At 48.5% G+C, this 26,244-nt stretch overlaps 4 protein-coding genes across 4 annotated transcripts; all 4 read right to left on the minus strand.

Moving 5' to 3' along the window:
• Positions 1 to 66: 66 nt before the first annotated feature.
• On the minus strand, positions 67 to 2,804 carry PC9H_009129 (uncharacterized protein; the record flags this gene model as incomplete). The annotated part of the gene is made up of 6 exons (XM_036778636.1): positions 67 to 287; positions 342 to 1,152; positions 1,205 to 1,346; positions 1,409 to 1,562; positions 1,612 to 2,472; positions 2,528 to 2,804. 6 exons carry the CDS (start codon positions 2,802 to 2,804, stop codon positions 67 to 69), a joined length of 2,466 nt encoding a protein of 821 aa, XP_036630064.1.
• Positions 2,805 to 6,407: 3,603 nt separating this feature from the next.
• On the minus strand, positions 6,408 to 7,067 carry PC9H_009130 (uncharacterized protein; the record flags this gene model as incomplete). Its single annotated transcript, XM_036778637.1, has 3 exons — positions 6,408 to 6,731; positions 6,884 to 6,989; positions 7,039 to 7,067. 3 exons carry the CDS (start codon positions 7,065 to 7,067, stop codon positions 6,408 to 6,410), a joined length of 459 nt encoding a protein of 152 aa, XP_036630065.1.
• Positions 7,068 to 8,135: 1,068 nt separating this feature from the next.
• Positions 8,136 to 8,633, minus strand: PC9H_009131 (uncharacterized protein; the record flags this gene model as incomplete). The annotated part of the gene is made up of 2 exons (XM_036778638.1): positions 8,136 to 8,401; positions 8,474 to 8,633. The coding sequence occupies 2 exons, from the start codon at positions 8,631 to 8,633 to the stop codon at positions 8,136 to 8,138; spliced, it is 426 nt and encodes a 141-aa protein (XP_036630066.1).
• Positions 8,634 to 12,413: 3,780 nt separating this feature from the next.
• On the minus strand, positions 12,414 to 13,757 carry PC9H_009132 (uncharacterized protein; the record flags this gene model as incomplete). The annotated part of the gene is made up of 3 exons (XM_036778639.1): positions 12,414 to 13,461; positions 13,518 to 13,577; positions 13,624 to 13,757. 3 exons carry the CDS (start codon positions 13,755 to 13,757, stop codon positions 12,414 to 12,416), a joined length of 1,242 nt encoding a protein of 413 aa, XP_036630067.1.
• Between the last annotated feature and the right edge of the window lie 12,487 nt (positions 13,758 to 26,244).

A 26,244-nucleotide genomic window follows, 5' to 3' on the forward strand; every position in this document is an offset into this window, starting at 1 on the left:
ACTCCAAGAGATGATATACAGGCTCAAAACAAAAAGAATCGAGTACATAGTGCAACAAAATACGGTTCAAGCCTTGTCTTTGGTAGCAGTGTAGAATACATTGGCATCAAGCGGAGGCCAGTCCGAAGTCAGAGAGGTGGAGGCCGAACCTGGCGTTGGAGGGAGGATTCTGTCGACTTCATGAGCATGAAAACGAGGGAAACGGCGGGGTGTTGTCGCCAGAGGTGGTGTAGGAGGGAGGCTTTGAGAGCCTAATGCCTTGGCCTCTGCTCTTGTCGTTCGTCTCCCTGGATTCAGCGGAAAGGTGAGGAAGGATGAGATAAAAGCATATCAGAACGCACTCTTTGCTTGGGAGTCCTCTTTCTGCTCGATGTTCTGTGATCCCCGCTTATTTCTAAGCGCGCCAGCGGCGATGTGCTGCCCATCAATGCTTGGGGTTATGCACACTTGGGGCACCGTGCGGTTGTCCGGGGGGATCGTCGGACGGACTCTCCCAGTATCAAACTTGACGTCGAGTTTATTCTTCTGCCATAAATCGATATGCGTGAGGATGATACGCTGCATCGCTTTGTGGAGGTGAAGGTCGCGGGGTTGCGGGCTCAATAGACTCCATTCGGGAGATACCTGAGACGCCAACGACGCGAGAAGCGGTCCAGCATGAGCGAGGTCGGGATGCAACCACTCATTCCACAGTTTGCCTCCAGCGAGCAGACCCGCCCTGCTATCGCAAATATCTTGCGTAGGGCCAACCTGATGATTAGCAATATGTCTCCAAGCGCAGAAGAGTGAGAATTTGTCTGTATCTTTGGGGATCACTTCATCTGGGCTTCCCAAAGGCACGGCGACGAGGAGAAATACGACCATGCACCAAAAGACGGATTCTGCATCGTGTCGAGGATGATGCTCAAACTCTTCGACTACTAGGTCGGGGTTATCCTCGTACTTCTTCACGTTCTTTCGGGAGCTATACATCCCTCCGTGATTGGTGAAATCATCGTCAACAAATGTTCGCAATCCTGATCGATCGTTTGCGTATGTTTCGAAGTATTTCTCGGCAAGGTGGTTGGGGAGTTCCGGCATGGCACGGAAATCGACGTTGGTGACGAGCAAGCGGCCAACAGCAGGCGAGCGAGCGATGAATTTTGGCGTTCCCTTCAAAACCAGCCAGTGAGTAGGCGAGAAATATATTTCAAGGGAAACTGACCGTCCGAAAACGCAGGGGTTCATTATTCATACTCGTTTTCTTTTTCCTTGCGACGAACGAGGGTGATACCGCCTTGTCTCGATTGAGCTCCGCTGCGTTGTCCATATCTCCGAGACGAGCCATCGGGTCGGCATTTTTCACGCTGAAGTGTGTGCGAGGGATGTTAGCAAACAATGTTGGCGGATAGGGTAAGGGCGAACGTACTTCTCTACAATCTCATTGACGAATATTGGCCTGGATTCCTTCCCGGCGAACTCCTTTTCATTTTCCTCCTTGAAGTCTTCAGCTTGAACGAAGATATTACCATGACTAATATCACGATGGATAATATTACGCTCCAGCACCGCCCAGCGATGAGCTGTAATGAATTCAGATCGTGAGCAAACGTTGATGCAGATGTTGCTCACCTTCGAGGATGTCATACATCGATTTAGCAAAATCGATCAGGCTGGGGCATTTACGCAGAGACTCCCCCCACGTATGCATGATGAGTCGAGTCTTGATTCGCGTGGTGCTGCCAACGGTAACAGTAATGGGACGACCCCGTTCGCATCGAACCTCGTATTCTTTCTTGATTCGCAAGAATCCAGGAGCGGGCCCTTCTCTATGGAGGATGTCGTAAAGCTCGCCTTCTCTGAAGCTCGCATGAGCGTCGCGGTACGAGTCCTTGATCGTAATCGGCGACGTGCCGACCCTTGCTACCCAAGTCATTCGTCGCCATGGGTCTCCGACGACTTTGACGGCGCAGTTTTCATAGACCTTGTCACCGTCGCGGATGTTCCAAGCGGGAGCTCCAAACGTATCATCGCTGTCAGCTAGAGTGATGCTCGGATCGCGAGAGGCAAAGTCCTCGCGAGGGATATATAGCGTGTAAACATACGATAGCAGGGGAGTGATGTCGACCCAGTTGAATTCCTCGGACGTCTGGAGGCCAGCAGGGCAGCTGTATTGAACGATGTACCCCTTGGGCGAGATGGCCATCCCGTACATGCCAACCAAGTCAGGCCGGCATTGGTTAGCGAAGGCCAGGTAAGCGGCAGATTGAGCCGGGCCGTCGTCGCTATCCGCTTCTCCTTTTTCTTCGATGGTGGACAACACGTGGTGCCACGGAATACGCTTCGTTTTGTCCTTTTCGATGAGTTTGTTGATGAGATCCAGGATAGTGACGATGTCTGGTTCCCCGGCTCTGCTGTCGTTTGGATGATTCGTCGGCGAGCGCGTATGGTTGTCGCGGAAGGCCAACAGCTCCTTATCTTTGGCCCATCTCTCTGTAACGGATTCATACGTAAATGAAGATAACAATAGTGAGAGAGAAGTCCTTACTGTGTATGAGAGAGCTTGCACAGTTCAGCAGCTTGACGACCAAACCGTAGCTCGTGGTTGTGCTCGAGCTGAACTGCTTCACAAGACCTTGAAGCGTCTTGTTCTCCAGGATAGCAGCGAATGAGGGAGGCTTGTTCAAGCGATCAACGCTGAAGGCTTTTTGGGGTGTAAGGTAGTCGGTGCGGGTGACTATGTCGGACATCTGCCTTCTATTATATGGTGGCGGTTGCGTCTTCTTGACTGGAGTAGTCTGGGGATATAGCTTATAGTCAGCCATGTTGGTAGATTACAGAAAAAGGGAGAAACGCGCTCATCTGCAGACTTATACTCACCTAATGGCCACAGTCAAACAATGGGAGACGAAGTGGCAAGTGGCTTGGTGGTAAGAACGAATAAGTTGAATTCCAAATTCGGCCGTGGCTTCTTGTCGGAGTGCTGGTCGGAGCCGGAAATGCTCTCCTCTTGCCTAGCAGCCACTGCTTGCCGCTTCGTGTTTCATTTCATTATAATATGTTCTTGTTGCACTCTTCACTGCGCGTTCCGTTCTGCGTTTCGCTAGTGCTTGGTTTCGCTGCCCCCTCGCGGAGTCGTCTATACACACATGAAAAGTATGTCAGTAACGAAGCTGAGATTATATTAGATTATAGTAACTTGGGGCTGTAGCCACTGCAATGCATGGCCTGTACGGGTCCTATTGATTCATAAATAGTGTAGAAATAACCGTTTCTTCGTGGTTACTCAGGCGTACGGAATAGCAGTTGACCCTTGCAAACGCGCAAGGGACTACATAATGTAGGGTTGGCACCCTGTTTGAGCCTTGATTCACGGTATATTGTACGTACCTAATTGTTTTGTTTACTTCTTCGTTTGGTCCGAGTACTCGAACATGAGTTGCTGCGGACACAAGGCTCCTCACATACTCATTTACCTAGTTATACATGCATACCTTGCATTTAGTATTACCTACCTACTAGTATATATAGTACATACACTCTAGCTACAGAAAAAAAGAAGTATTTTTTCCTCCCCCTCAGTTGCGTTGCCAAAGCGAGTCCAAGCAGTTGCACACGGCGCTGCTTGGTACGGCCTCCGTCCTCCGTTCCGTTCGTCACGTGGCATTCGGATCATGTTCATTTATTCATTCCTACTTCGCTTTTGGTGGGAACACACCATTCCCTGTCCTCGCTCACACACGCTGTGAATTCCCCTTCGCATCTACAATAATTCAGACTACCTATTTATCTACGTGTGAACAATCAAATATATCTACATATAAGGACATTGTGATTATCTAAACTGTCATAGACCAGTCCTCATGCCCCCTTAGGGGTCCCCCCTACGCCCCTTTTGGATACTCGGACCTTCGGAATCCCTCAGGCTCCGCCCTCAAGGCTTATGCATGGTGCGCAGTACTAGGATTACTTTGTTACATGTTTCATGTACATGTGTACTTACATACTAGCCTCACTACATACATGTGTTAGTTAGTATTTATAGTAGCACTAGTACACATGTATTCTCTAGTCTGAATCTTAGTTCCTATTCCGTCATCTTGCCTTCTAAGTCTTCGCTGCGGGCTCCTCCGCGGAGCCCGCCTCTCACCTTGCTCTCTCCGAAATCAGGACACCGCAGGGCTAGGAGGGCACAGCATCAAAGCTGAAGCCAAGTCCCGTGTGCTCCGTTCGTCTGTGCGTCCGCGCTCCTGCGCTCTGTGCGCGTTCCCGTGCCCCTGTACGGACGAGTCAGGAGGCCCCTCGACACGGTCCTTAACAGGTACCGAGGGTACAAGCGGAGGCAAGGGAATGTGAGGAAGAGGCCTCAGTAGAGAGGCAAGGATGTGAGTGCGGAAAGGAACTAATATTCAAACTGAGGTAACTGTAGGTACAGTACAAGACTATATACTAAGGAACATGCGGTAGCCGCGTGTTCATGAGACAGTTAGTAGTCCGGTCATAGTAAGTACAGTGTGCTCGAATATGTATTTAGTCCATAATCCGAGAAGTCCAAGTAACCACGAGTATACATGGCCCGAGCCCATAGCCAGAGTGGACGTGAATATGCCCCTAGTGGCCCCTAAGGGGCCTCCTGGATGCGCCTATAACATATACAGAAGTATAGGAGATTCAAAAACATTACTCAAATTGCTGAGAACTCATATTCATATACTCTTTCTCCATTCAATAACAGTGGACTCTTGTAAATGTACAGTGCTGCTTTTTTGCCTCCAGCTACTGCAGGATTTAGATGCTATTCTACTGTATAGTAAGACAGTGATTGATCTAATTACTTGAAATACCAATTCAAACATATTCCTGGGAATAACTACTACACTTGTCATGTAAAACTAGTTATCCACTCTACAGATGTGCATATCTCTGCTAGTTAGTTATGAATCATATATTATCAGACTTATCCACATGTACTGATCAACCATGTTCATCTGAAATTGCCATTGTTGACAATTTGTTGACTCTCTTGACACTCTATTACACTACTGATACTACAGAGTTAATATGATACATGTGAAATATCATATTTAATGCCAGAGTGTAAGTTTACAATATGAGCATAAGTGAAACAGTGAGTATGACTGCTGAGCAGTGTTTTGAGGGGCTCCCCTGAGGCTCCCCTGAATATTGATTAATATGGCAACTTACATGATCTCCGGTGCTAACTCTCATTTAGCTTTGGAAGCTCTCCCACGTGTACAAGTGAGGAAAGGCTGATTGAATTGAATTAACATTGAATACAAAATTAGATTAAATTAAATTAAAATTAAACAAGATCCCGAGATTCCGGATGACCGGCTACCGGCTACAACAGTAGCCGTCCACTTAAGGAAGCGCCCAAAACCCCCACCCAAATAAAGAACGGTTCCTTTCATTTCATTACAGGACCCGTAACTCACGATAATCAAGCGATTCTAAATACCTCTGCGCCCAAGTCCATCTCCAAAGCCTCCCCGTCCTTTATTCATCACAATAACACTCTCGAACTAGGGTATACCGACTCCCCTCGCTCTCGTTAATGGGCCGTAACACAAATGGCACCATAGCGCCATCACGCACACCACATCCCCAATTTCCGTCTCCAGTGCGCCAACGCCAACGAAACACCCCTCCCCGCGAACGGCCTCCACCACCATATCGCATTCATCGACCCAAAATAAGACTGCGCCGCAGCGCCGCGCCTCAACCATCCTATCCTCATTTGCGTCACCTTCGCTTCGCGCTCCTGGGACTCAATGATGTGCTCCAGCTCTTCCGACTGCGCGTCCGTGAGCGGAACGACCTCCGCAATGTCTTGTCCTAGTAACAGCGCGTTCGACCACAGGAGCATACTCTTGACTTCATCGTACGCACGGAGCTTGCCGTGGTAACTCATCAACTAGTTCCAATGCTCGCATCGGTGTATTCGTGGTTGACAACGGGGATACGCCACGCTGCTTCGGCACGGTGAGCTGGGGAAGTCGCGTGTGGATGATTTGACAGCATGGGTGCGGCGATGTAGGTGATGATGTCGGAACAAGGGAGAAGGGCGCAAAGTGGCCAACGCGAGACGTCGTCTTCTTTCACGCGGTCAAGAACGACACTGTGGCAGGTGAGAGTGTAGGGGATCTCGGAGGCAAGAGGGGGAAGGTGCGATGTCGAGCCGGTTGCCGCGAATGGGCGGGTTGAGGTGACTGTTACGTTGCAAAGGATATAATCACGCCCTGTCGTGTTCAAGACGAACACCCAGCTCGGTAGACGATCGCTGGTCTTGGGGTATTCCACCATCGAGGCACGTCAATCTTCCCTTTACTGATGATCCGCTTAGTAGCGTCTGCGTACATCTCTTCCCAGGATTTCGTGTAATCGACTTCAGGGTATCGGAATCGACTTCAGGGTATCGGCATCGCAGGCCAGGCCAACAGGCCATATAGTCGGTCTCTGGGGTAGGCGAATCCTGGACGGAATCGATATTCGTGGATGAGGTATCCGAGGGTCTGGATGTTACGCTTTTCGGGGTTTTGGTACCAGTTGCGGTTGTGGATGTCAGGCTTGATGACATCGAAGGCGGGGTCTGGCGCAGCCATGTTCTCAGCGACGGACGTGTACTCGTTGACGGTCATTGACGAGCGATTGAGCTTTAGTAGCGCATTGGCGAATTGGAAGTGCTTGACGTAGAAGTTCATCGCGGCGTCGAACACGTCGAAATTGATGGTCTTGAGGCCGCATTAGAAGACGAGGTGGGAGGGGATGGCGACCTCCTGTTTGATCCAACCTCGTTCGAAGAAAGCGAGGCTCTCAAGGCGGAGGGGGAGCACGTACTGCCCGTGTTGAAGAATGAGCTAGCGGATCAGCGTTTCTGTCTGACCTTGGCTTGAGAGAAGATGGGGAGCGATTGAGATAGCCGGATCGGCCCTGAAGGCGCAAGGCTGGTTTCTGGCATCGTTCTCAATCCTGCAGCGGTCGCGCGTTCACTAATGGCGACGTGAACCAAAAGCCCATGCCAGGGGATTGGAGACTTACCTGGCAGGTTGAGCAGGGTATGTCACCATATCAACGGCACCGTCCCATCCCACCCCCGCATTCTCAGCCCTGTTTCGCCGCCTCGATAGTTGTTCGTCTTCGTCTTGGGAGCAGACGTAATGGTATATAGGCAGGTTGTCCGTCGGTCGTGACGCGCCATCGTTTCAGGGAGATACAGATTGGATGGAGAACTGGCGCACCGTGGCCTTCAATTGTCGTCGACAATGTCCTTGTTGTGGTGTGCGTTTGAGAGGTTGGTGAGGTTGAAGTCCGAAGTCGGCAGTTCGATCATGCACGTGGGGCCGGTTCAAGCGCCACAATGCGGGGCAGCCTGAAATTGGGCAGACGGTGGCTGTCCGTTGTGAGACGCCTGCGAAACGAGGAAACGAGGACTGTGAAACGAGGACTATAAAACGAGGAGGCAATGTAAGCCGACAGTGCCAGAGTACGTGGGCGGAGGGGGGGAAGAACAAAGGGACACGCCACACAGAGGGCCCGTGAAGGCGAGTGAGCTGGAAGTGCATACCAAAACACCAGGATCAGCCCAACGACAACCGTGTTGATACTACATCCAGGGAATCCAGGGATTATAACATCGTCTTGTAGACGATGTGCAATAGATCCCCTCCGGGACATGTCGCATACTCGCAGCGAGCAGTCGTGATGACTCGAATCGAACTGATGAAGGAGGAGCGGAGGAGATGAATCGTGGGCGATGGCGAGCAAAGAAGTTTCGTTGAGCAAATATAGAATCCGCGCGCATCGGTTCGAAACAACCCTTGTGATGAACAGAGGACTGCACATGAATTTTGAAGTGGGGGAAGGAATCAGGGTCTGTGCTCTGGGACTCGTCATGAGTCTCAACCCTTTCCGTCCTGATGAGTTTGAACTTCCGTGACAGCGAGGCTCGTAAGTCGGCCACTCTGCATCAGGACGCTGTAGTCCCTAAATTACAGCAAGGAAGAACAAGAACTACGGCTGATTGGAACGTTTGATCATGTACGGGGCGGGGATCGAGTGCAAGGGTCTAAATCGTGTAGCTATCCCAGTTATCCACTACCGCTTCCACTCTATACAACATGGTGTTAACCAACGCCTCAGAACCCATCCACCGCACCCATAACAGCAGCCACCATCGCCCACCCCGACCCTCGGAGCCCGACCCTCATTCCTGCATTCGAGTTCGTGGGGCCTCCCTGCGCCGCGGTACCACTCCCCGTGCCGCTCAAAGACCCTGTCGTAGGACTGGATACAGTAAGGGGCGGAGATACCTCAGCCGCGCCAATGGGGAAGGGGGGCGAGACGGCGAGCTCGAGGGTGGTGTTGCTTACTTCGGTCGCACGGAGGGTGTATCCATCCCTATCTATATTATCCGATGGAATAGGCAGCTTATTCCGCTGACCTCCACAGAACCTAACGCCACAGGTGCACCCACCTCCGTTAGGGCCTACTGATGGAGGATCACCTTGTGGCGTTAGGTGTTTCTTGTCCCATTGTCCCTCCACGCCCCATTCTTCGTCGAGAATGTCGCTGAGCGTAGCGAAGCAACCGTCGCTCCCCGACCCAGGGTTAGGTGACGAAATATGTCCGGGCATGTTAGGAGAGTATACTGATAAAATTTCTACGGAGATAGCTTACCTCCTGCTCGTGCTATAGCTCAAATACCGTTTCGGTACGAGGAGAAGAGGGTGCCAATAGCCAGGATGTTGGTACAAGTTAACGCCACAAAGACCCATCTCTAGGTATACCCCCAGGCTATATGGGAAGCCCTTTCCCATTTACTTGTACCACTTTCTCCTCATGCAGCAGCTGGATTACTACCTGCAAAACCACTATACTGGCTACAGAGCACTGGGAAAGTGGTACAAGTAAATGCTACTGGGCTCCAAAAGTCCCTATATATATCCCCCAGGATTGGACCATAGCCCCAAGTACTTGTACCATCAGCTGCCTGAGCTACAGAATTATCTTTGTGTTTTATTTAATGCGCCCCTGTTCCCCTTTTCCCCTGACCTGCCTATTCAGGCAGCTGAGTTTTCGCATTTTCTCACAGTCACAACTCATTACAAGTCCGACCTCATTACAAAATTAGTTTCTCACAGTCAGTAGCTCATATTAGGGACTTCAAATTCCGCTCTAATGACACTTTTTGTAATGAAACATGGTCAGAACCTGCTCCAATTGCTTAGGTATATAGAGGAATGTTGTTCAGAATAATAAAAGGCATAAGATGCAAAAACTCCGAAGTAGTTAGGGCCATTTTAAGGCAGTCAAAAGCTGGAAAAATGCGAACTCAAACAGCAAATACAGGACTAGTGACTCAGGATTTGATGTTCATGACTTGCTTGAGGGGAGGAAAGTGTTTATAATGCGAAATTACATGGGATACAATTGACAGTATATAGCTGGCATATTTTAAGGACAAGCTACAGGCTCAAAAATGCGAAGTTAGCAGCAAGAATGAGCTGTACTGGCTCAGGATTTTGTTTTCATGACTTGCTTGAGTGGACAAAGTTGTTCAGAATATAAAGAAACATAAGTCCGATGTGGGGAGCAATTTGTAGCAGCAGGTATTGCCATTTAAATTGAGCAAAAATGCGAAGTACAGCCAGAAGATGACTCCTAGCCCCCCTGGGTCATGTGCTTACAGAAAACCTCTGAACTTTTCTGTAAGCACATGACCCAGGGGAGCTAGGGGATATTCCCACAGGCAAAGAACCACAAAATTCGCTCTAAGGGCCTTTTTTTTGTGAATACAAGGGCAGGACTTATCCCAATTGCTTAGATATATAGAGTAAAGTTGCTCAGAATGATAAAATACATAAAATACAAAAACTCCGAAGCTATTGGGAACATTTTGAAGTGGGAAAAAGGTGCAAAAATGCGAACTTTACCATGCACTAGTGGGTTACTGAGCCAAGGGTGGATCTATCCTTATTAGCCGGTGCTGGCGGGGTCCGCCAGCATCACCTAACCCGGGACAGGTGATCAATGCATTTTCTGAAGCGCACTAACCTTCTGATCATTTGTTTGGCTGAGCATAACCTTTGATCATGTCTCCTCATTGTGGTATACAATATTCTTCTATTATTATAATTAAATATAATTAACAGAGGTTGTTTATATTGAAAGTGTTGGTTTGGATCTTAAAAAATTCAGTTCATAGATGTGAATGCAGACCTAAAGCATCATTGTTTGTTTTAAAAAACCATAAAAGTGTGGGAAATTATATGATATTACATTTTTAGAAGGTTATATCTGCTTAGGAGAATAAAAATTTAATCTAAGTTTGAAATCAAATGTATACTCAACCAATCAGGCATAGATATAATTCCACACAGCTGTACCTTTCATTTGAGCCTGAGTTCATGAGTTAGTTGGGATTATTCATTGTGCTAGCTGTACTTCCGCTATACTATTGAGTTGACTCCCTGATGAGGTTATTGGCAGCTAGCACAATGAATATTCTCAACTAACTCATGAACTAAGGCTCAAATGCAAGGTATAACTGTGTGGGATCACACTAGCATCTGATTGGCTGAATAGCACTTGTTGTTCACGAGCAAATCTCCAATAACCTCATCAGGGAGTCAACTCAATAGTATAACGGAAGTACAGCTAGCACAATGAATAATCCCAACTAACTCATGAACTAAGGCTCAAATGAAAGGTACGACTTTGTGGAATCACACTAGCATTTGATTGGCTGAATAGCACTTGTTGTTCACGAGCAAATCTCCAATAACCTCATCAGGGAGTCAACTCAATAGTATAACGGAAGTACAGCTAGCACAATGAATATTCTCAACTAACTCATGAACTCAGGCTCAAATGAAAGGTATAGCTGTGTGGAATCACACCAGCATTTGATTGGCTGAATAGCACTTGTTGTTCACGAGCAAATCTCTAATAACCTCATCAGGGAGTCAACTCAATAGTATAACGGAAGTACAGCTAGCACAATGAATAATCCCAACTAACTCATGAACTAAGGCTCAAATGAAAGGTACGACTTTGTGGAATCACACTAGCATTTGATTGGCTGAATAGCACTTGTTGTTCACGAGCAAATCTCCAATAACCTCATCAGGGAGTCAACTCAATAGTATAACGGAAGTACAGCTAGCACAATGAATATTCTCAACTAACTCATGAACTCAGGCTCAAATGAAAGGTATAACTGTGTGGAATCACACCAGCATTTGATTGGCTGAATAGCACTTGTTGTTCACGAGCAAATCTCTAATAACCTCATCAAGTACAGCTAGCACAATGAATATTCCCAACTAACTCATGAACTCTGGCTCAAATGAAAGGTACAGAAATCGTGGCCATGGGCAAAACAAAGTAAAAATAGAAAATAGTTGAAAAGAATATTTACAGGTACTTTTCGTAAAGAGAATAATCTCGAATAATTTCTGGAATGAATATCCAGTCCTTTTCAAGCTTCGGTAAGTCCATCCAAAGTCTGAGTCGGACGTGGTCCAGAGAGGTCCAATCAGGTGAAGATGTAGTTGAGCCTGGGAACGTCGTCGTGGTTGATTGTCTCTCCGTTCAGTAAGTGCTCTGCGAACTTGATCACGTACAGACCGCAGTCGTTGTCATTCTTCTGGTAAGGGAACTTGTGGAAGAACAATTCAGTCAAATTTTATTCTGATCAATGCGAAGGAAAAGATATGTACGTCTTCGTGAACATTGCAATTAGCTTTGGCCACAGCGAAGGGAGTCTTCAGGGTCCACAGTGTGGAGTTTTCCACTGGATCCTCAAACGGAAGAACATACTTATCAATCAGCATCTTGAGCCAAAGACAAAAGCGCTGTGCTCATGATTTATCCTAACCCCAAGCTGAAGGGAACGAATAAAACATACTTCAATGTATATAGAATAATGCTTTCCTTGGGCCCTCTTGGGCACCTTATTGGATCGGCTGTCCAGAATGTCGATAACGAGGTCTGCCAAATTGCAATGTACAAGGATCCAGTGATCCCCTGTGCATACAGGCAAAATAATCTTTCGAATATGCCTGAGGACGTCGCGGTTGAAGACCTTCATATGAACTGGTGTCAGCTTCAGCGACGCTTGGATAAGAGACCGTTCGACCTACTGTTTCCAAAGCGCACAAACTTTTGACTGTCTCCTGATCAAGCTTCCCAGAGTTCTCGTCGTCGTCGTCGCTGTCGTCCAAGCCGTCAACGTCCACAGTTGTTCTTGCGAGTCGAGCCATGCGAGGCATAAGCCCCGACGAGCAGATGAGGATGTCCTTGCTTGCTCCGTGCACAACGGCATCCTCGCAACGAAAATTGCCTGCCCAGTTTTCAATTCACGCACTGTCACTAATGATCGGAGAGATTTACCCAAAGCGTAGTCGATCATGTCATCTGACAGCCAACTGCCTGACTTCAAACGTTTCACTTGGGTGGCATTCATGAACCCATGACTGTAATTGTTGTTTGTCATATCGATGATCTCGAAAATAAAAGAATACGTTAACCCATGTGTAGTTCGGGCTTGAGAGAGAGAGAAAAGAAAATACCAGGTTAAGAATTGCCGTCAAGGTCGGCGACGGTTGCGAAAGCCAATCCCGCACTCCAGACAAAAGTCCCGTCAGGCCGACTAAAATTTGGCGTCTTCCAACGTGCCAATGGATAGAACAACCTGCTCCAAATATTTCTTGGGAATGTAGATAACCATGGCTGTGAACTGCTTGTAAAGGTGAGCGCTCAAGGAATGCGCTCTGATCCACGACTCGTCCAATGTGTTCCAAATGACTCAGAAACTCAAGACGTTTTTTTACCCCAGTCGGCTGCCTCAGCAAATTTGACGCTGCCTTCAGCCGTGAGTCGAGTAGATTGGTGACATCTTCGGAGATTCTCCAATTCTCTACTGCTTCTAGAAGAATGTCTGCCTGTGCAGCCAGTGACTGGAGTAAAGCCTTACGGTCGCCGCCTAAAGATGTATCGGAAGACGTAGGGGAAGGGGACCGTGTGGAGGACGGATTTCTCAGGCTGGGAAGGGGCGTAGTCGAAGGTGATCCTGGCTGAGAAGCAGGAGGACTGTCATGCTCAAGAACGGGCGTTGCCTGATCCTCCGAAGGCGCGTCGAGAGGTTTTGTCGAAGGGTCGACTCCGTCTGAAGGACTCGGCTCCAATGATGGTTTCAGTGTGGGCGTCGGTGCATGTGATTGAAGGTCCTGCTCAAGAACGGGCGTTGCCTGATCCTCCGAAGGCCCGTCGAGAGGTTTCGTCGAAGGGTCGACTCCGTCTGAAGGACCCGGCTCCAACGTTGGTTTCGGTGTGGGCGTCGGTGCGCGTGATTGAAGGTCCGCTGTAGCTGTAGCAGTAGGCGATGGGGACAAAGTTAAATCCGAGGCCGTAGGAACGTCTGTTTGCGAGGAGACGTCCGTAGGTTGAGGCACTTTTGACCTGCTGGATGTGAGGGTCAAGTTAGGCAAAATGCCTGAGACAGGGAGCGTTCTTACTTGAGTTTTGACTTAGAACGTGCATACTTTTGCTTCCAAAAGTTGTCCACTTCTGCAGGGCTTGAAGACTGTAAGGGAACTGAGTTGAGTGAGACGAACAACTCACCTCTTGTTGGCTAGTCGATTCCGGAGTCGGATGGTGGACTTGGAAGGTTTTGTCCTCAGCTGCGTCCCCTTAGCGTTGAGAGCAATGGTGATTTCAGGAGCGGAGACGCTCCATGCCGCCAGACTGTGCTGCATCGTGCTCGGGATTAGTTAAATTAGTCGTTTCCGCGACGGAAAGGGAGAAGTCGGTCGATGACCTTGCCGCATAAGGGCACATCGAGGACATTACACTCAGCCACGTTAACATATGTACTACATATGTAGTACATATCTGAAAGTGCACTGCAATTGTACCACATATGCACTCAATATGTACTGAATACATATATGATCTCTGAATCATGTAGTGACAAAGTACATATGAACTACATTTGACAGTCAGATCTGAATCTGAACCATCTGGACTGAATATGTGCTGACAGCACTGAATTTGATCTGAATATTGCCTCAGTACATATGTAGAACATATGTGGCTCAGATGATTCAATTTCGGTCCATTTTCCGTTCATTTGTACATTTGAAACACATGTTTCAGCTGTACCGTTACTGATTTATAGCAAAAAGAATGATTTAGCATATTATCATTTTGGCAGTAACTTGAGTCGAACCAGCAACCTCTGCGGGCACAAGTCACATGATCAGAAACAGCGCTCTGAACCATTAGGCCATAAGTCCGTACTATTGGCCCCTACTCAGTGCGACAAGTAGTACTGCTGCGGACAAATTCAAACTCCGCCCCGCATTGCGCCGAACCCTCTGCCCTGCTGCTACCTCTCTTCCCTGCGCCCATCCACCCACCCATCCCCTTCCCCGCACCGACGACAACGTGCCAGCCACCGACAACGACCACGACAACAACCACGACGAGGCGACAACGACCAACCACGACCACGCGACAACAACCACAACCACGAGCGACGACGACGACGACGACCCCGAACACGACCACGCCCACGCCCACGACGACGACGACGTCGAAACAACGACGACAACAACAACAGCGACAAAGACGAGCGCGGAGCGACGACGACAACGAGCACAAAGGAGCGGGAGGACGAGGGGAAAGGCGGGAAGGGGCGGGAGACCACCCACGCGCGCCGCACCCCACGTAAACGCCCGCGCGCACGCACGGACACACCACACGCGCACGCGAGACCACCGAGCACGACGAGCAGGGCACCGACGGGGGCGCGCGTAATGTGCCCCCTAGGTGCGTGTTTTTTTTTCTTTTTTTTATATTATTGACTGTTCACCACCACCACCATCACCACCATCACCACCACCGCGTCGCGATGCGCACACCCACCGCACCCCACGTGCACGCGCCCACCCAAGCGCACGCGCGCCGCACCCCACGCGAACGCCCGCGTGCACGCAACCACGCCCGCCCGTACCCACCACGCCCGCACGCAGGTGCCGACGCACGCCACCACGCCCGCACCCACCACACGCGCGCACCCACCACGCCCGCGCCCGCACCCACGCACCCAGGCATCGACGCACGCCACCACGCGCGCACGCACCACGCCCACGCGCACGCACCCACGCCCGCGCGCCCACCACGCCCGCACGCGCACCCAACGCCCACGCGTACCCAACGCCCACGCGTACCCAACGCCCACGTGCACCCCACGCCCACGCACACACCGCACGCCGCCGTCCCGCGCGCACGCGCCCAAGCTCGCGAGGACACCACGCGTGTGCACGCCACCACCACGCGCACGCCCGCATGCACCCCACACGCCCGCACGCCGCCACCACGCCCGCGCGCACACGCCCGCACGCACCCCACCACCGCACGCACGCACGCACGCACGCACCGAAGCGCACGCCCGCGCGCACCCACCCAGGCACTGGCGCACGCCCGCGCGCAAGCCGCCAGCTCGCTCAGGCCACGACGACGCGACCGCCACCATCACCACGCGTACAACGACGACGCGACCACGACGACGACGAAACGACGACGAGGACGAGGACGCGACGACGAGGACAACGAGGAGCACGGGGGAGCGGGAGCCGCGCGCGCACGCACACACCCCACGACCCACGCGCGTACGCCCGCCCGCCATCTCGCGCACGCAGGCACATGCGCCACCATGCACGCCGCCAAACGCACGCGCGCCACCACGCCTCCAAGGGCACGCACCCCACGACCCACGCGCCACCACGCCCCCAAGCGCACACACGTACGCCGCCACCACGCACGCACGTACCCCACGACCCACGCGCGTACAACGACAGCGCGACCACCACACCACGCACGGCGTACGCCCACCGGCCATCTCGCGCACGTAGGCACGCACGCCACCACGCACCCGCCGCCACCACGCGCACACCCGCCATCACGCGCGCACGCGCAATCACCACCGTGTCGTGAGGCACACACACGCACGAGCAGGGTGCGCCCTCACATAATGTGTCCCCCAAGGTTTTTTTTCTCAATTTTTGTTTTCATATTATCTGGCACTATGACCACCCGAGCCGGCACAGGGGAGTGTGCCGGCTCCCTTTTATTTGTTAATATGTAGTATAGAATACTTAATAAATTATATTTATGGTCAAAATGGGTGACTTTCGCAAGTACATGTCACTGCGGGCACCCAACTATTTTTCTGCCCGAAAACCCCCGTGGGAAAGAGGGTTTGTAGTTTCTGACGGGTTTTCCTGTCAGGAATGCGTAGATTTTTTCTGCTCGTAAAATTGTAGAAATAGTATGAGTTTTCCCGCAGTTTTGCTGAGTGGAAGATGTTGTAGGGTTTTCCTAACGGAAAAATGTCAAGTTTTTCGAACGGTATTTCAGTAGGAAATCCTCATAGTTTTTCGGAGGGGTTTCCGCATTTCCCCGTTATTCTGGTGGGAAATTGGTAGGTAATGCTTGATTTAATGTCAGAAAACTTTGAGGATTTCCGGCAGAAAACCTTTCGAAAGACTTGGCATTTTTCTATCAGAAAAACCACCCAAAAAATGTTACGTTTTTGTCACGGGAAAAACAAATCATTTTCCGGTGGTTTCGACAGTTCCAGAATGCAAGGGAAAACTCAGCATCTTTCTCTCAGCAAGACTGGTGAAAAATGCATATTATTTCTGCCATTTTGCTGGCCAGAAAACTCTAAGTATTCCCGGCCGGAAAACCTGCCGGAAACTACAAACCCTTTTTCTCACGCAGTTTTTCGGGCGGAAAGATAGTTGGGTGCCCGCAGTGCATGTATCTATGTGATGGCTGGAATGCTTGAGAAGTCGTGTAAGTGCCAGGTCACATCCCGCGAGAAGTGCCTGCTGGCATCCCGACACTGGCATCCGTACCTTACAACAATGAGGTGCCTTTATGTCAGGACTGTGCCGACCCCTAAGCTACGTGTCCGTCTCATCCGCCTGTACCTTCCGTCATCTGTCCTCGTTAACCTTCGCTCAAGTCTTTGTCAGTTGCATCCGTCACCTTCCGGATATCTTCCGCATCATCCATCCATATTAGTTACTGAAACATATCTGCTTGGCTTCCCTTAGTTCATCCATATGCTCTACTCCACTTCTTACCTATACACACAATATATCCGTCCGGCTATCCGCCACCAGACCTTCGCCATATGTTACTTACTGTTTCATCGTCCCTTCTCTCATAGCCTCCTGGATCTTACGATCTGTTTTGTCCCTGGCCTCCGTCGTATAAAAGCTAGCTAGTCCGCCTTGTAAACCTTAGTCTGACTATTAGTTCAATCTACAAAAGTCTTTCTACCTCTCGTCTGAATCTCTCTAAGTCCCTCCGCCTTGCCTTTGTGTGATCCGTCCCCTCCGTCACTCTTGCTCTCTGTTGGACTTATTGTCCGGCAGCCTTCTCGCTCTCGGTACGACACTAGTCGTTGGAGTTGGAAAGCAAAGCAAGAACTGTACAGTACACAAATAAATCATATGGGGGGTGTACATGCCTAAAACAGAAGTGGCTGGAGAAGCATGTGCTATGGGCGCTTCCGGCGCTTACTGGATGGTCGATTTAGCGCCGGGAGCCCAGCAGATGCCACACTAAGCTTGTCAAATAAAGGGCAGAAATGCGATGCACGTCGAAGTATAAGTGAAACATAAAGGTGTAAGTAAAAGATAAGGCAAAGGATTGTGAAATAAGTAGAAAAGAAAAAGCGTACAAGGTACTCTAGGGGGTTCTCCTTACACCCAATGTGTACCATCACTAATTTACAGCAAAATGAGACAGCGAAATGACATATTGGGTGCACAACAAGCTTGTTTTGAACATGGGATATCAGGACTGTGTCAATCCCTAAGTCACACATCAGTCCTTCCGCCTATTAATCTGTACCGTCCATCACCCGTCCTCACAATTCCACTTGCAAGTCTTTGTCTGTTGCATCTGTCATGTTCTGTATACCTTCCACATCTTTTCCAGCAGCAAAGAATCCCTTTGCCAGATGATCTACAGATGAGACCAAGTGGTAGTGCAGGCCTTGATAGTGCCGGCACATATGTAGGACACTTGCAGTACATATGCACTACATATTCAGTCCATATACAGTTCATATGCAGCACATATGTACAACATATGTAGTACAATTGTAGTACATATGTTAGCTACTTCATTTAGACCCCAAATTGGTCTGAAATAGAACTGAATATGTTCTGAATATGTTCTTCTGTACCGCAATTGTACTGAAGTTCACCTCGTCATCACGTCTTACTTAGCTAATTAGCTAGTGTCCGTACCCCGTGTAGAAATAGCTAATTAGCTTCGAAATGCCGATAGCCACACACTGGCAGTAATTGCCCGAATAACGTCTGAACGAGGAAATCGTCTAGGTCCCCGAAAACGGTAAGTGCTCGTCGTTGCGATCGGAGGTCGTCGGCACGTTCCCACACTTGCTGATTGCTTTCCACCACTGCGGCACTTGACCGCATATGTCCGCCGCCGGCTGTCAAACCTTCGCGTTCATTGTTGCCAACAGCGAGCTCGATATCTCGGTCATTTCTGACCCATTTCATTAGATACTTTCGTCATAAATCATCTTAAATAGTTCTTGTATTGTACTACATAGACAAATAATCATTAACCGTCATATAATAGCTGAAAATGCGACATAAAGAAAGCATGAGGCCCAAGATGAATTCATACAAGGTTTACAACTCTCCAATGGATAAAAATACTCCATGAGACTCATATCTAGAGTTATATTACATGATAGAGACATGCACTGTCCACTAGGAATGATTGGTATTTGTCCACTGGAGACAAGATGCCCTGAGGGAGGATAGGGCTTTATATTGTGTTCAGAGCGTTCTATGACTGCATTCAAGGTTTTCTGTTACTAATTTAAATGTGATAAGAACTTGTAGATTCCTAAATAATTGATTATAAAAGAGGAAAATATGTAAAGACCCAGGAAGCCCAAGGTAACTGACGCTTCCTTTGCCAGGAATATGCATTGGAATACCTAGTAGAGTAACCAAAAACGTTCTTTGGTATCCTAATGTCTTACCTACTCGAGGATAGAGCCGCTGAGGACAATTTTAAGACAAGAACTGCGAATTAATGCAGACAGGAGTGATAGGGGTTTGTCCCTCCACAGCAGATGCTACAGTTGGTTAATAGCTACCATCTTCAAAATAAAGTAGTAATATTGTAATGCAAAGGACATCGCTGTTTTACAGAGTTGTGGTCTCCAGGCTGCAGGAGCTATAAGAATTGCACACATGAGGAGGGGAAATCACTACTCATATAATCTACTGACTGACAGAGGGCATCTAAAATCGTACAAATAATGCAAAATGCTCGTAACATGGTCCTTGTATAATGTACAAATTTGCGAAAGGGTGGGACGAGTAGTTGTGATGATATGACTTGTGAATCCCGTTGGGGAACAGTAGTTGCTTAAAAGGGTAAGTGTGGATGAACTGGATGCATGGAACGGAAATCTGGGCTCATATCTCGGCAACCACTGGTCCCCTTCTTTCGAAACTGTGTACTTACACTGAAGCATTGTATTTAAGCACTTACGAATAATTCTGTGAGTTTAAAAAGCCGACTTCCGTCGCAATACTCCTAAGACACATGAATAACCACTCGCTTTTGTGGTTGCTATAGCCTTTCAGATTCTCGGTTTACAGCCTTAAAAAAATTGGATAACATAGAGCACATATTCAAGTAGCTAAATTCCGCATACAAAGCTCTTAAGCCTTGTCTACGTCTTAGCAGGTAGATGTCAATACCCCTATGCATCCACTTGATATTTTCGTCGTTTTTGCGTTCCACATGCGCCATCAAACCGTATAAATCCTTAGGAACACTCTTTGGTACTATAGAACGATATATATGAGCTTTATAATGTAGAATAACGTCTGTAATCAACATGATAACTCCATCTATGCCTACACTTCCCTGATGACCACCATCTTTGTAGGCATCACAGCAATCTGGCGCTTGTAGAAATACTTTCTTATCATTATGAGAGTCCTTACATGCTTTTACCTTATGGCTAGAAGGCTTCTAGCACAGACTAAGTCCTCAGTAATATTTGACAATTAATTCCCCTTCACTACATAGACCATGTCTCCCTGTAGCTCATAATTCTAATTAACTGACTATATAGCACTATAGGTACCTTTCAGCTTGGTTTGTACACTCATTATGGTGCTGTAAATCATGTATGAATTCATCTTGGGCCTCATGCTTTCTTTATGTCGCATTTTCAGCTATTATATGACGGTTAATGATTATTTGTCTATGTAGTACAATACAAGAACTATTTAAGATGATTTATGACGAAAGTATCTAATGAAATGGGTCAGAAATGACCGAGATATCGAGCTCGCTGTTGGCAACAATGAACGCGAAGGTTTGACAGCCGGCGGCGGACATATGCGGTCAAGTGCCGCAGCGGTGGGAAGCAATCAGCAAGTGTGGGAACGTGCCGACGACCTCCGATCGCAACGACGAGCACTTACCGTTTTCGGGGACTTAGACGATTTCCTCGTTCAGACGTTATTCGGGCAATTACTGCCAGTGTGTGGCTATTGGCATTTCGAAGCTAATTAGCTATTTCTACACGGGGTACGGACACTAGCTAATTAGCTAAGTAAGACGTGATGACGAGGTGCTGAAGTTGTACTACATATGTATGACATATGTTCATGTGGCCCAGTGTAATATACAGGGCACATCAACGCACACCATTTCCCTTTGTGGAATGCCAAGCCGGACGCGGGGCCTCGCACCTGCGAACCACTTGCGCCCGTCTTCCTCATCCGCTGGCACCGTCCACTGCCAGTCCTCTCTCCCCTCCGACAATCGATGACATCCAGAGTACGAGCGCAGGCGTTAGGACTGACTGGGTCGCAACTTCACGGGCGGACGACCGCTCCAGAGTCCTTGGGGTTCTGGTTGGTTTCACATGCAACCTCGTCAGGCGTGCTGATCTGAGTCTGCTACAGTGGACGTCGTTCCTGCTACGTCGACCAAGGGTTGTTGCGTCGTTTGCCAGCATCAGTGGGAGAATGAGGGCCGGGACGAGGATGAGGCACTCGTGAGCGCTTTTCGATTTCCTCTGGGACGTTTTACCTTGCGCACCTTTTCTTTTCCCAGCTCGTTGTCAATGCCTCAGTTTCCTTTACGCAGAGGGCGGCTTCAACTACGTACACGACCGGGCCATTATAGAGCACAACAGTCGCTCGCAGACGCAAGCTTCGCCTAAAAACAATCGCAACGCTCTCTTTCACCCCCGACGCGCTCACTTCACTCCCTGTCTCAGAATCAGACGTTACTCTTATTGCGGCCAGGTGGTCCAGAAGTTGAACTTCCCCTTTCCTTGCCCTCAGCCTCTGGACGACAGGTACTCATCCGCTGGGGCAATTCGACTCTACGCATTCTGGTCAATTACCCCTCACGGTTCTGCTGACGTTGCTCACCCTTGGCGCGTTGATGAGGCGGCACATATCCTCGGCACATCCAATGGTCCAAACCCCGTCTTTTTACGATTTACATAACTTAGACACGCCGCCCGCATACGCCCAAGACACCCGACATATCCGGCGACGCAACGGCTCCTTTCCCGGTACCCGACGGCTCTTCTACGGCGGTTCGGCTCTACTAGTCCGCGTATCGGCAACCCGAATACCGCCGATACACCCGACGGTCCGCGTTTGACTTAGAAAATGTTGCGATCCTACTTCCATCACTCCTGCCCTCGTACGAATTACTTCCCCATCGTGTTCCTGCAGATCTACTCGCTCGGCGCCTCTATCATTCCTGTCACCAGCGGATTTGTCCTCACCGTTCCCCCTATCCACTAATTTCACATCTTCCTATCCCTCGTCTTTATTTAGCCCCGTTCACAACGTACGAGTCCAGTATAAACCCGTCGTTCGCTCTTAGGATGACGGTAGGACTTGTCGTCACTCGGTTCTAGCATCCGGCACTACTCGGCACTTCTCTTATGCGTCACTAGTTCGATTGATACGTCGTCGGCTCTTTTGTATATAGGACCCGCATGTACAGTAGGATTCTCCAGTGAGGAATACACCGCGTTTTCCCCCTCTAGAGTCAGACCTTCAGCTTTCCCCCTTCTACCTCGGAGCTTTTACCGTTCTACTTCGCATGCACGGCACTATCTCCTCCCTCTACCCGATCTTAGCAAGACAGATTTAGTAGGACACTACAGGTGTGTGCCGTGTCGAGTTTATCTTTGCGTTTCACTTCTCGCCGGGTCTCCTTCCGGTACGGCGGCTCTTAAGCCCCCGTTCGTTCAGCTCTATTCTGCGCATTTGCAGCCATAGACGTGACAATAATGCATTATATTGTGGCCATAGCCTAAAACACAATACATTATGTTTCGGCACATTCCGTGCCGGCCATTTAATTGCTAGAATTGCTTTGCTAGGCCTGCTATGGCCTGGTTATCTGTAAATAATCGCCAAAAATGGCAATAAATCATAATTATCACTTTTGTATAAGATTTGGGCACTACAATCGGTTCTAGTGCGCTTTTTTGATTAGATCCTGCTATTGTATTGGTTTGTAGTCCGCTTTTTTCATTAGAAATAGTGCATTAGATCAGTTTGTAATGCACTTTTGTAATGAAATTTCGAAAATTGGTTTTCAGCCTTGGGTCCCATAACAAAAGTTGTTAGTTGGATTAGATTGATTAGTAAATCTGAAGAGACCTCGCTGCCAATGCCTCTAGATATGGCTGTATTGAATACCTTCATGGTTCAGCAAAACTCTGGCTCGAAAATTTGCTCAAATTCCTAGGGTTTACTAATGAACGTTGTAGCTGGTATATGGTTGACTACAAGATCCAAAAGATCCGATTAGAAATTCGCTCTGGCTGGGGTTCTAGAGCCATTACAATTTTGCGATGTAACCCTAATCTAGGGTCAACTTCGAAAACTTGTTACTTTGTAATGAAACATGCTTCAAATGAAGTGCAATGGCTTAGGTTCCTTGGTGAGGAATGTTAGCCAGGTATGAACGTCTATTACTACGTTGAAATTGCATTAATATCTGTCAAAATGACTGACCCGGATTTCGGAGTTTACCCTAGTCTAGGGTCAGCCAAGCTAAAGTGCAGAAAGATGATGTCCTATGGCTTAGTGTCACTATCACGAAATGTTCACCACACATATTTAACGGTAAATACCCAAGATTCCATTCAATTATTTCATATTCCCCCCTGCAGAGCCATATCCTAGCCTCAATTTCGATATTTTAGGAATATCATATTTAATACACTGTCTGAAGACTCCAAATATTGGCACGATATGGTGTACCAATATGTACCAACGCATTGCAACGGAGATATTGTCTGTAGCTGTCCTGGTTCCATTGATATAGCCTTAGGAGTCTGGGTGGAATAGCCCCTATTCTGCCTTGATCCGCCTCAAATCATTCAGTAGACTCGAAATAAATGTTCGCATTCTGTACTAAACCATTCTATACAATATATAGATGATTCAGAAATTTTTGTACCCTTTTAAACCGGGGTATTTCCCAAATACCTCGAATTTACTTCCTATTTACCCTGAAATATACCTAAGAATGATGTATTACTGCACCTGTGACAAAGTACATACCCCATGCCTGTCATTAGAATGCTCTATTGACCTTCTATAGTGATTAACTGATGTTTTGATAACAGTCTGAGGATGTATCAGAACACATCCAACTGAATACACTGCAGTGCACACCTGCTGATACCTTACCATCTCATTGTCAGGTAATTTCGATGTATGTAACCCAATACACCTGGGATTGTTATGAAACTTGGGATTAACACTTTCCTACTCATTAGAATACTGCTTAAGACGTTATATATCCTATTATTCTGCATAGGACTTCATAATGAATATTTTAGAGCGAAGAAATCGCGAAATCACCACGGATTTGCTGCATAGTGCCGTGAAGAACTGGACTAGCACCCGTGGATTACCTGGAATATTTGGAGGGGTACTAATCAAACATTTCAACTCACTGAGGCGAAACCATACATGTGTAATCCAGCCCAGTATACCGCATTTTCCTTATGATAGGGGCTAGTGATGAATGACTAAATCGCTTATATCTGCGGCCACAACGGTTGGATTTGCATAGGACTTAGTACGAAATGTTTGGAAATACCTGTGAAACATTTCGTTCCACTGTAACGAGTGAGGAGGATCGTGTAATACATAGTTTGACTACAAACATCGACAATACACCATTTCCGCTGTGGCGCCACACAAACAACAGTTTTGTAATCGCATATTCCGGATTCCGAAGTCAACCATATGATCCCTACAACATCCATTAAGCGACCTAAGCATTTGAACGAAAATTTAAAATCAGATTTTCGTCTGAAGGACAAGGGGTGTCTGGTTCACCTATATCCATTCACATTTTGTAATGGGTCTCTGCAGATCTTGAAGTGAATCTAATCCAACTAACAAGTTTTGTTATTGGACCTAAGCTGTAGGATCAGTATTCACCATTACAAGCTACATTTTCGAAGTTGACCCTAGATTAGGGTTACATCGCAAAATTGTAATGGCTCTGGAACCCCAGCCAGAGCGAATTTCTAATTGGATCTTTTGGATCTTGTAGTCAACCATATACCAGCTACAACTTTCATTAGTAAGCCCTAGGAATTTGAGCAAATTTTCGAGCCAGAGTTTTGCTGAACCATGAAGGTATTCAATACAGCCATATCTAGAGGCATTGACAACGAGGTCTCTTCAGATTTACTAATCAATTCAAGTGTGAATGATCGCGACGTTTGTCTGTAGAGTCGATGCCGCAGGGAGTCTGCGGTGAACCGTGCAGAGCCCGAGAGCGGCCGAATGCGACGATCGTCCGTGGATCGAGCAAGAGGCAGGCAAACCGGACGAACAACTGCTCTGTGTGCTGACATCGATCGATGGTATCGACGGAGTCGATGGAGAAGGCGAGTGGGAGTCGTGACACGCGGTCGGTGAACCGTGCCCGCTACATCAAGAAGAGCAGCACTGCGTTTGATCCATGTTGATCATGAACGACGGTCATATCCTGAAAATGGCCATGTACAAAACATCACTCATCGCGCGATTTTCGCAGAAAGTGGCAAACTTACGAGTGGACTACCCGCACTACATCTATCTGCCGTGTTGGTCTTCAAATCGTTTCGAATCACTAAGAGCAGGTCGCATATGCCTGGAGCAGTAGGTGGACTGGAGAAGGTGCGCGCCGACAAGGGTAGGAAAATGCAGGTGTAAACAACCCCATCGGAGCTTTAAGCTTGATAGGGGCTAGTTTGAACGCCTCCTTTCAGGCTTTCTGACAACATTGAAGGTTCAACAGGGATCCGGAAGAGTCCCAGATCAATATTAGACAGGCCGTAGAAATAACGAGCATTGGCTGGGTTAGACATATGCATGCGCGGAGTACTCCGGTGTTGTCCCGGTCGTGTTCAAGGCAAAGGCATGCGCGCTTAAGACAGCGTTCCTTGCACCGAGCAGAACCTTGGAAATACACAAAAGTCTTATACAACTATTTACGACTTTCCGTATATCACTGTCCACGTGCAAAGCAATTAGCTACCATCCCTCATGGCGACCCATCACGCCATCCTCTTCCTATTGCCTTCCTCCAACTCCAGACTCGCCACCACCGTAATCTCCTGCACAAGATCCTCAACAACCGGTTTCAGCTTCTTCATCCTTTCCGGCACATTCGCATCAACTACAGTACTGATGGCCTTGTCTCTGCAGTGATGAATGCAGGTGAGACTGCGCAGACGGTGGTGTGAAGCCTAGGACGGGGGTGAGAAACCCAGTGAATCCCCTCCGGTGGCTCTGAAGGGCAGACAACGTCAACCTGCTGAACCATTTCTCAGGAGTACGACCGGAAAGACGCTGAAAATGTAGTCAGCCACAACGCCTTCAGAAAACGAACGAATGTAGAACATACCTTGGCGTTACCAGCCGATATGGTAAACGACATTCTGTACAAAGTCTTCGAGGCCAACACTCCACATCAAAGCTCTGTGGTGTTTAACGATCGAGTTCGAGCGATCGACTCGATTACATGGAGCTAGGTACACACTGCGCGATGCAAGCACACGAGCAACGCAGGGGAACTCGAGCCACCCGTCCCCATCGGCGGCTGCGCTTACGG

Source organism: Pleurotus ostreatus (assembly GCF_014466165.1).
Source record: "Pleurotus ostreatus strain PC9 chromosome Unknown scaffold_6, whole genome shotgun sequence".
NCBI lineage: Eukaryota > Fungi > Basidiomycota > Agaricomycetes > Agaricales > Pleurotaceae > Pleurotus > Pleurotus ostreatus.